Here is an 11,671-nt window from a genome sequence, read left to right on the forward strand (position 1 = left end):
AGGAAGTACAACCTCTGCTGGGCCTTTTTAACAGTGGAGTCAATGTGAGTGTCCTGGGATGATGGTGTCGAAAGAGGAGCTAAAGTCCACAAACAAAATCCTCACATTTTTCTGCATTAATTTTACTACAGTCAGACCGGAACACAGGGAAAGACATTTTGTTACACATAACATCAAAATGAAAAGCTTTATCAGAGGTTAATCAATCTGATTTCAACCTCTTATTTGAGTCTTCTGGCTCAGTTTTGCCATATTGTTACAGCCACACCACTTCCCTTGTGTGTGTATAATAGTGTGTTGTGTGTCTGTGAGTGTGTGTGTGTGTATCTGTTTTGTATTTTTTTATGTTTTAAAGTGTAACCCCTTCCTTGGTGTCTGTGTTTTTTACTGCATTGTGGCTGAATTATTGATTTTATTTCACGCATTTGCAAAAACATGCTTTATGTTACATGCTATGTTCATGGGTGGAGTGTGTCTATTTTGCACTCTTGATATTTTTGAGTGTCACCCCTTCATTGAAGTGCACTTTTTTCTGACTCTAAAAATTTCTCTGTATTTTCATATTTTTGCGTATTTCACATTCACTTCCAATTGCGGTCATTTTTGACCGCGAACAAGACAAATATGACTTTTTTTTGGGCACAGCGACTGCCATAAAAGTCACCGAGTTTTGTACAATTCCGATGACGTAGCGATTTAAAAAAATAAAATAAAATGTTTCCACTACACTACATTTTTCAATCCTGGGAAAGTTTTACTAATAATAAGTTAAAAGTTATGTTACTTTAAGTGGAATTCGACTTGCCTCCTAAACACTTATATATATATATATATATATATATATACGCACACACATAAGAAAAGCACACCACTCCTTTTCTTCATTGGACCTGGTTGCATGCGAGATGCACATGTGTTTTCCGAGTTTCTACTTGTATCATGTGCTTTTCATTGGCAATCACTTATATTGCAAACTATCAAGTCTGTAGCCACATGTCTATAATGGCTGTAAATACATTAGGAACTTATTTTGATTTTCTCTCTCACCCATCAGATACTTTGCCAGACAGATACCCACTAGCAGAACTTCCAGCAGTCACCAGTGACTTCCCAGTAACTTGCTTGACCACTGGTCTGGTTTGGGACGTCAGCTTGCTACCTTCTCTACACAATCCCACATCCCCATCCACTCTTTCCACTAGCCAGGGCCCGCTGGACCTCAGCTCCCCGTCTAGCGTCAGCTGCAGCAGCAGTGGGGAAGAAGATGAAGGACGCACGTCTGACCCACCGAGCCCAGATTCCTCAGACACCTACCACCCCCAACAGACTAGCAGGCCGAGGCGCAGCAACAAGAACAGGGCAGGACAGAGAGAGGACAAGAGCGAGGCCACTGTCCCAGCCACTCGACCGGCATTCTTCTGCAAGCACTGTCCCAAAGAATACAACAGTCTCGGTGCCCTGAAGATGCACATCCGCTCACACACACTACCATGCGTCTGTCCCACCTGTGGAAAGGCCTTCTCGCGACCCTGGCTGTTAAGAGGACACATTCGCACGCATACAGGTAATTCAAACGTACAAAATGTTTTCTCACTTTAAGGCTTATTTCATCAGTTAGTAACATCAAATTTGGTTCATGCTGATTTGCATGAAAAGTTTGAAAATTTAATTTATTTCTAAAAAATTATAGTTTAATAGAACTATTATAGAAAAATAGTTTTTCAAAATATTTATTTTAAGATTTTTTGATCTCTTTTGCTGTTTTATTTAAAGATGTAGCTGAGTAAATGTCTTCCAGTTTCCTTGAGAATTTTCCTTTTTTAATTCCGTTTTTAGAAAAATGTATCAGAGTAAATATCTTCTATTTTTGCTTTGGAATTTCAGGGGGTCCACAATTTTTTCTCTTAAGTGTTTTTTATAATAATTTTAAGGTGTGTCAAAGTAAATATCTTACATTTTTCTTTGGAAGTCTCTAAAATGTTTCTCAATAATTTCATTAATGCAGTACCGTTAGCTTAGTGATTCACTCAGTCATGTGAGCTTGCCCTCAGTAGAATTGCTTTTCATTGATCACTCATTGTGTTGACCTCAACAATGACACAATAGGACAATCTTATCAATCACTAGTGTGAGAGCAGAGATAAGTGATCAAGAATGCTAGGGAGCACTTGTTATCATCCTTGCTGAGTAGCCACTTATTTTGTGTACTTGTGATTGATTCAATCAGTTTACCATGTGACTGTTAGCTATTGCGCTAGTATTGTTTTTTTTTACAAGAATATTTACTTTTAGAAAGGACATTTATGATTACAATGCATACATTTAACTGTAGTTTTAATCTCTCTCTCTTTTTCCCACAGGTGAGCGTCCGTTCTCCTGCCCACACTGTAACCGTGCCTTCGCGGACCGTTCTAACCTGCGCGCACACCTGCAGACCCACGCAGATGTGAAGAAATACCAGTGCAGCACCTGTTCTCGAACCTTCAGCCGCATGTCCTTGCTGCAGAAACACAGTGCGGCTGGCTGCTGTCCCTCCACGGCCTGAGCACACAGGGTCCGCAGGAGCCATTTTATTTTAATTCAGACACGGTGCCTTGTGAGATAATAATGACAGTGCGCATCACTCTCACGTAGATGCAATATGCGACAGGAGAAGGATGACGTGACATTTCAGCGGACTTCTTAAACATAACAAGGTCAATACATTTCCAAATGCCACAGACTTTTTTCCAAACTAAATGAAGGAATTATGAATGTTTAAAGTATAATAGCTGTTCAGCTAGGAGTCCTGAACCAGGGACAACTGCTGTCAGGTTGGGGGTGGGCTCACATGTAGGGTATGTCTCTCAGCATGACGCACACACACACACACACGCGCAAACATAAGCACACAGACAGACAGCTGTTACGTGGTGCCGAGGCAGTGTGCTAACAGGTGCCCTGGCCCTGAACGTCACATCTCTGATAACAGGTGGCGTCTACCGAGTTCTCTAGAAACACACTTGGAGAGAGTCGTGATGGACCACAGTTGACCGTGTTGTTTTTCTTAAAAGTTGGTTTTAGTGGGTTTTAACCTGCATGCACAAGGTCCATCACTTGTTTTTACTAATGTTTGTTCTTTTCACCACGTAATTTTTTTTTTTTACTCTCCTTTATCACTTTTCCTTTTGTTGTACAGGGACTGAGTTTTAAATTTAAAAGATGGTTTTAGTGGGTTTTAACCTGCATGCACAAGGTCCATCACTTGTTTTTACTAATGTTTGTTCTTTTCACCACGTAATTTTTTTTTTTTTACTCTCCTTTATCACTTTTCCTTTTGTTGTACAGGGACTGAGTTTTAAAATGCACTCCAGTTTACCAAAGAGTATTGAAGTCCTGTCGTTTTGCATTATTAAAACGAATGATTGGACCATTGAAACCAAAGCCATTCTACTTTTGGTAATTTAAAGTTTTTTTGTACCTCAGTGTTTTTTCAAGTGATGACGTTCAACACTTCTGTATTTTTATCTGATGTGAAGAATAGGACTTTCTCAGTAAATAGCCAACAATGTTTTTTCATATGCTGTCCACTATTCTTGTGGACGTATTGACTATAATATGTAACAATTTATTGATGTTACAATTTGTGCATGAAATGTTTTCTTAAAATTTAATAAGTTCAGTGCAATTTTTTTAGCATCCCTTTTTTTTCATATTTCATGTCTCTTTTTATTTGTCCAAATCAATTTCCAATAAAATAATTTAAGTTTATACAAAGGAGTCATGCTCACTCATTTTGGATTCGGAACAGTTATGAAAAAATGGGGGGAAAAGACTCACAAATGGATCCTCTGCAGTGAATGGGTGCCGTCAGAATGAGAGCGCAAACAGCTGATAAAAGCATCACAGTAATCTGCAAGTAATCCTCCAGTCGATCAATTAATGTCTCATGAATTGATGAATTAATGTCTTTTGAATGTATTGTTCATTGAGGAATTGGAATCGTGTGGATTATGGTGGTTTTTATCAGCTGTTTGCACTCTGAGGATCCATTGGTGAACAAGTGAAGCAATGCTAAATTTCTCCAAATTAGTTTGAGTACATAGTGCATAGTATATAGTACGTCATTTGGGACACAACTTCGGTGTAATCTGATGGCTCATACTATTTGAAGCTGTTGAAATGCATTATTAGGAAGAGCGGTGCTTCATTTCCCATGAATAGGAGTGACTCGCTGGTTTGTAACTGTGATGTTTGCTGGGTGGCATGTGAGCAGGTGAATGCACTATGACAGCACAGGGACAACTGCATGCACCTGCCCCACACACCTGTCCTACTGCACGCACACACTCCCGCTCACTCTCTGTAAACAAAACGGTTTATCCAGAACGGTCTGCTTACGCATACAGATGTGTGTTGATCTTTATGTGTATGCTCTGTTTTTATATACAAGACATAAAGATGTCATTATGGCCTTATGGTGTTTTAGTCATCTGAGCGTTCTGTGTTTGTTCAAACTGTAACTTTGCCTCTGGAGGAATTGCTGCAAGGCAAACTGATGGAATGTCTTACATAAATATTTTCATGTTGGAAGCTTTGCTTTTGAGCGTTGGAAGAGTTGCGTGTGTATGCTGCATTGATTTAAAGCGGGTCTATCTGCTGACCTCTAAACCTGGCCTGTGTAACTGTAATGCCTCAATAATCATACCGAACTAGGATCTGATATCTGCTATGGAATCCTGTTTCCACCTTTGAATAATAATAATAATAAAAAGCAACTTTATATCTCACGATGGGACTTCGTATCTAGCAATTGCAAATTTATACATCACATTATGACTTTGAATCTCACATTGTTTTTGTATCACGATTGTGAGCTTTTATCTCGCAATGGGGCTTAATTTTTCAAAATGCAGATTTGTCTCACAATTGCAACTTTAAATCTCACACGATTTATCACACAATTTAATTATTTATCTCACAATACGATTTACTTTATACCTCACATTGTGACTTCATATCTCAAAACTGCAACTTTATATCTCACAATGTAGCTTTATATCTCACTTCATGTCTCACAATTGCGTTTAGTTTTCTTTTCACTTTGAATTACACAATGTGATTTTGTATCTTGTGTGACTTCATATCTTACAATTGTGACATTGATTCTTATAAATGTAACCGAATCTTTCAATATGATTTTTGATCTCATGTGACTTCATCTCACAATTGCAAATTTATATCTCATAATTCTGACTTTAAATCTCACCGTGATTTTGTATCTCACAATCGCAACTTCATATCTTGTAATTGTGACTTTAAATCTCCATGTAATTTTCTATCATCACAATCGCAACTCTATATCAGTGTTTTTTTGCGACTTTGCATCTCATGATTTGTTTTTGTATCTTGCAGTTGTATTCTTGCACAACCTTTTTCATTTTTTACTCTTGAGGTGGATACAGGCTTCCATACTCTGTTGTCCACGCAGTAAGAATTAAGATGCGAAAAGCTAAAATGGATCCTCAAACAGCACTTGTACTGCAAGCCCCTCAAATGCTATAGTGGAAACGCAGGTCTGCATTAATCAGACTGAACTGTTGAATCCAGACAGTGAGTCAGCTGCTGTCAGGAGCAAGAGTGAGTTCTCATAGTAAGTGTAGGTGCATATGTGGAGCATGAGGTAAGTCCTTCCATGTGCTGTCCCAAATCCGAACGTCTGAAAGAGTTAGTATGAGGAGATTCTTCCCATTTACTCACCCAACCACTCACAGACAAACACAATCTCTGGAATGCATGTGTCAGGTGCTGACATGTAGTTTATGACAGTGAGGTGTAATCCTTGGGGGGGAGCATTGCAACAGTGGAAGGACGCAATCCTCTAAATGCTCTGGAAAACTGACAGGAAAACATCTGTATAAAATGGAAGCAGAACAGTTACATGTGGTAGATTTGTAACAAGCCCAGAGGGGAGGGAGAGGCAGCCTAATGAGATGACGTTATCAGAGTTGCTGTGAGAATCTTTGAAGAAGAAATTCCTGATAAAGCTCAAATCTGCTTTGTCAGCAGGTAAAAAGTCCACATGCTAGAATATCTCATTCATCAAACCTTATTCACGTAAAAAAGCACATTTCCAATCCTGGAAAGGTTATGGTGAGCCAACACGCCAGAGAGCAATGCACCGCCAGAGAGTTTGCTGTAATTCAAGCCGCAGCAATTTTTAGTGCATATTCTGTGCTAAGAAATGAAAACTAAATATGCACTTTCATATAGTCGTTCCTGAGGGATAATGAGACGTCTGGCTCCCCACTGCGAGTTCCCAAGTGCCAGAATGTTCACTGTAATTTACCAAAAGTGGCTGCTGCTGCTGCCATAAAGCATGTGTTTAACATTCCAGCCCTTTTCTCAGGGTTCATGTGTGTCTCTTATACTCCCTTTCTTTCGCTCTCTCTCAACTTTGGATGACTAAATTTGAGCACAAGTATGATGTGTCTTTGCCTTACTTCACATGAGGATCATCTCTCTCCCTCAGAGACACCCAAAGTCCCAGGCAGGAAATGGGAGTTTACATTGGCCTGACTTTGCAGGGAGAGAACAAGTGGGCTCAAGTGTTCAGTGACTGCAGTACGGCTGCAGCAGGGCCCCATCCCCCCACTCAAGATTCCCTCCCACGCCTGCTCTCCCACTCAGTCAGGGGGAGAGCGCTGCTAGGGCCTTGGCCAGGACTTGGGGCTCAGGGCCTGGGATACAGGAAGAAGCTGTCAGCCTCTTATAAACACGAGCGGTTCTGCACCCACGACAAACTAGCGCCTGAGGGAATGCTCCAACGCCGCCATACTGTCTGTGCCAAACTGGCTGAATGCAAAAAGTCACACATTACTCACCACAGGTATTCTAAAGTTCATTACAAGCATCTCTGCTGTTAGTAAACCAGACCACTGTAATGTATCCTGTGTCTGAAACCAAACGCGCTCGTTGCCCAGTCAGTCAATGAATTAAGAGACATTGTTTAAGTATGATGGAAACCGGTTACGGACCGCCTTCCAAGGCATCGTAACATTACATCTAATGACCTAGAACAGTGATTCTGAAATGGTGGTACCACCAGTGGTATGAGGACTGTGACGTGGTACATATTTTGAAAAATGATTACAAAATAAAAGTATACTTTATTACAATTTTTAGACAAAATCATGACAAAAATAAAAGTAAAAAAATATATAATTTCCTAAAAGACCACTTCAAAAATAGTGTATATTATATATTTTTTTGAAAAATTACTACAAAAATAAAGTGTACATTTTATTGTAATTTTCAGAAATATAACTACAAAAATAAACCTGTACATTTTATTATAATTTTCTGAAAAATAAATACAAAAATGTGTTTTATTTTATAATTTTATTAAAAAATAACTACAAAATAGTGTATATTTTATAAAATACTACAGAAAAAAAGGTGTCTATTTTACTTGGAAAAAGTTTGTTTTATTATAATTAACATCTATAACATCACTTCAAAAAGTGCACATTTTATTTACAATTTTTCAATATTTATAAATTCATAAATTAACAAACTTTTCAAAAGCTCCACTGGACACCTGTTTTATTCTTTCAACCGTCTGCTGAGCTTCAAGAGCAGAATTCATAAGCTTGGAAGGACACATCTGTGCTACCTTCAGAATTTACCAGATGGAGGCATTTAAATGAACAGATCTACAAATAATGGATTCAGATGTGCCTGGATGACTTCCTACTTCCATATACTGCATTTTTCAGGTTCTGGACACAATCTGTGCAATCAAGTGTAAATGTTTTAGATGTAGCTCCTTTATTTCAGGTTGACTGGTAGATGTTCAGAACATGCTTCTGGATCATGGGAAAGTCCTTTGGGGAGGACTCGTCACATGAGAGAATCACACATCTTTATCTCGAAATTCACCTCACATAACCCTCATCATCATGCCTGTCCATCAGATGTGCCCCAGTACAAACAGTACAAGCCTAATTACAGACAGAGACACTTCTGCATCAACTTCTCCAAGGTCTCCCATGAACAATAGCGTCTAAACAAAACCGCAAAACAAAATGCAAACAAAGGCTCACATCTCTCTCGCTCCAAGAGCTTCGGAGTTTGCCAGAGGGCCGCTGGAGAAGCAGAGAGACCTTATTACAGAATAATGAATCACACACTCACTAAGTCACAGGGTTGCTAAAGATGAATGTGCTCTCTGTTGGTTTTCTTGGAGCTGCGTGTTTACTAACCAATGACGCAGGCTGCACTTGATCAGAGACATGTGTTTCTGAGGTCTCAGTTCCAGTGAGAAGAGAGGGGAATGAGAGCTGAGCGCAAATGTGTGGCGCCTGGGCTCCTTTGGCCCCGACTCTGCCACACACACAGGGGTTGGGGTAACTGTGGGGGTCATGCTGAGAAAAATAAACCATGTAAACCTCAGGACAGGAAGCATACTGCAGCGAGGAGATCCACATTAAGCGAGCACATGAAGCCTCTTATTTCAGTCCATGCACTGGTTTTGAACCTCACTCCAAGTCCCAAAAATCTTCCCATACGCTTAAAGAAACAAAGGTGTTTAAGACGCATCTCACAGTGCCCTTAGTAAAAATATCTATTGAACATAAAGGTCTGTCCACTAGTGGCACCAAATATAATTGCAAACATGACTGTTTTCAAACAGGTTTCACTCCTGTAGAAACATCTAAATATCCTTAAAACAAGACTTTGGCATTGTGAATATATCCTAATTTTAATGCCAATTTTGTTGCCAAATATTTTTTTCTTATTTTAAGCATAAATCTAGCAAAATTTAAAACAAGAATACATCAATTGTTACGAAAAAATAATAAAAATAATAAATCAAAAGCTATAAACAAATATATTAAAATTATATGAATAAAATTGTATTCTTATTCCAATTTTTTATTAAATAATTATTACTACTAAAATTATATTTATTTAAAAATAAAAATAAGAAAATATAACTAATAATAATAATATCACAACAACTATAAAACTATTTGTACATCATTTATTATTCTAGGTTTCTGTTAATGTATAAATATAATGTAAATGTAAATATAAAATAATAATAATTTATATATAGATATACAGGTGCATCTCAATAAATTATAATGTCGTGGAAAAGTTTATTTATTTACTTCATTAATTCAACTCAAATTGTGAAACTTGTGTATTAAATTAATTCAATGCACACAGACTGAAGTAGTTTAAGTCTTTGGTTCTTTTAATTGTGATGATTTTGGCTCACATTTAACAAAAACCCACCAATTCACTATCTCAACAAATTAGAATATGGTGACATGCCAATCAGCTAATCAACATGCTCTTGAAAACTGACAGGAAAACATCTGTATAAAATGGAAGCAGAACAGTCACATGTGGTAGATTTGTAACAAGCCCAGAGGGGAGGGAGAGGCAGCCTAATGAGATGACGTTATCAGAGTTGCTGTGAGAATCTTTGAAGAAGAAATTCCTGATAAAGCTCAAATCTGCTTTGTCAGCAGGTAAAAAGTCCACATGCTAGAATATTCCTTAACAAAATAAGAAAATATAACTAACTAAACAATTTAACACAAACTAACACTCAACCATACACAGTCTCTCTACAGCTGTCATATAACATCATGCAACCCACCAGCACCTTCCCCCAACACAAATACATACGTCCAGGGGTGGTCTTTTGTTGCAGAGAGACCAAACAGCAGCCTCGTAATGATGAGAATCATTTTGCAACCTCGCGGTCACCCTGATCTACATGCAGTCTCTAATCCTCTATGAGGCATCGTTCTGATCTTCTCATCCTGTTGTTTGGAGGACTTTGACAACCCACAATCTCTAAACTAACATATTATGGGGGGGGGGGGGAACTTGCTCATTAATGTCAGAGATCTTGAGCAGGAAATGAGATGAAACTCCTCCAAAACTCACAACCACACACACGCATTCATATCCTCATATATGCTAGCATGGATGCATCAAGCTCTTTTGAGGGGGCTATGTGAGATTTGACTCCGGACATCCCTCTTTTGGGGGGTTTAAAAAGCTCGTTATAGGGAATATAATGTTTATGTAATTTTTCGGGGCCCCCAAGAGAAAATGGCTCCATATGTGTTGCATATCCAGTCATACACCACATTGGAAACTGTACATGCTGCCATTTACTAACTTTAATGAATACATGTTAAACAAAGCAGATATTCTTGCTTTCTTGTTCTCATCTGTCAGTTTAACAACTCTCACATGCTGAAGTGATTAAACTGGCTGCTTGTTGTTTTCCCTTCCCAAAAGTAAAAAAAGGCTTCACGCAAAGAATGCTGAAAGATTTGCCACCCAACTGAGCTTTGGGTTCTAGGAATGTTGGCTTGAAAATTCTAATGAGCCATGAACATACAGACTAAAATCTAAAAATGTAGATTTAAAAGGTAAAGTCAGCCATGTTATTAAATAATGTCATGGTAGATCAAAGTATTTTCCTACATTCAACTCCTTTCCTCTCTCTGACATCAATTTGTGATGCAGAGACTCTGTGGTGACCATGAAATCTAGAAAGAGGAGAAGATCTAAAACAGATCATCTATGTAGAAGTATGGGAACCTTAGGAGGACATTTAACTTCACTGCAAAAAATAAATAAAATAAAAATCTAAGTAAATATATCTATACATCCTCAAAACAAGATAAATGTACTTGAGAAGTAAAAAATCTATGTAGAAGTATGGGAACCTTAGGAGGACATTTAACTTCACTGCAAAAAATAAATTAAATAAAAATCTAAGTAAATATATCTATACATCCTCAAAACAAGATAAATGTACTTGAGAAGTAAAACTATGTAAGATAAGACGTGTTTCATAAGTATTAAGTATTTTTGTTTATAAAAAAAAATATTTCTTTAGATTTGTATTATCCTTAAAATGTAGGAGTAAATAATGTAGTAAGAATAGAATATATAAAAGAAATATCAAACAAATAAAATAAATATAAATCATTTTATATAAAGATAACTGATAGTTCAAAATACTTAAGAAAAAGATTTTTGCAATGTTCTGGAAGATACCTTTCATTATTAGTCATCATTAGTGCTGGGTAACATTACTATAAGAATAGTTCTTCTGCTCCCATGTTCACTTACACAAAAGGTAGTTGAGTGTTTAGGCAGTGGCACGTGGACCGGCAGGTCTTTCACAGCACCATTTTAATGCAGAGCTCCATAAAAAGAACCTGTCTCTCACTGGAACGCTAAATGAGTGACACTTGCCCAACATGCCGGACATTCACACCTTAGATCAAAGAACTGTAGGATAACGGCTTTTGCTCACATACCAGTAGACTTCGGCCAGCCCTCCTCCACCCACCCTCACTTTTAACACCCCAGTGATAAGTCTGAAGTGGGCAAATGGCACAAACACCTGTCTGCAGTTCAAACAATGATATCGTCCTTGTGCAATCACCTGTCGGCCATCAGTTGTGAAAGGGCTTCTCACTTTTACGAAGCAGGAAGGGGCTTTTCATTGTCTCTGCGACATGGTCGGTTTGTTAAGTGGTTTGAGTCTCTGTGCCTGGACCAGAGAGCATGAATCACCCTCTAAATGGCCCTTTACAAAACAAACACTCGTGTTTGCTTAGAAAGATGCATTAAATGCATGCATTAAAGA

General features: G+C 38.1%; 1 protein-coding gene across 1 annotated transcript; it reads left to right on the top strand.

Annotated features, from left to right (window-relative positions):
* Positions 1-987: 987 nt before the first annotated feature.
* Positions 988-3,185, top strand: LOC107599821 (protein snail homolog Sna-like). The gene is made up of 2 exons (XM_016291551.1): positions 988-1,564; positions 2,361-3,185. The coding sequence occupies exons 1-2, from the start codon at positions 994-996 to the stop codon at positions 2,543-2,545; spliced, it is 756 nt and encodes a 251-aa protein (XP_016147037.1). The 5' UTR covers positions 988-993; the 3' UTR covers positions 2,546-3,185.
* The last annotated feature ends 8,486 nt before the right edge of the window (positions 3,186-11,671 follow it).

This window comes from Sinocyclocheilus grahami, unplaced genomic scaffold (assembly GCF_001515645.1).
Source record: "Sinocyclocheilus grahami isolate Dianchi unplaced genomic scaffold, SAMN03320097.WGS_v1.1 scaffold2.1, whole genome shotgun sequence".
Lineage (NCBI taxonomy): Eukaryota > Metazoa > Chordata > Actinopteri > Cypriniformes > Cyprinidae > Sinocyclocheilus > Sinocyclocheilus grahami.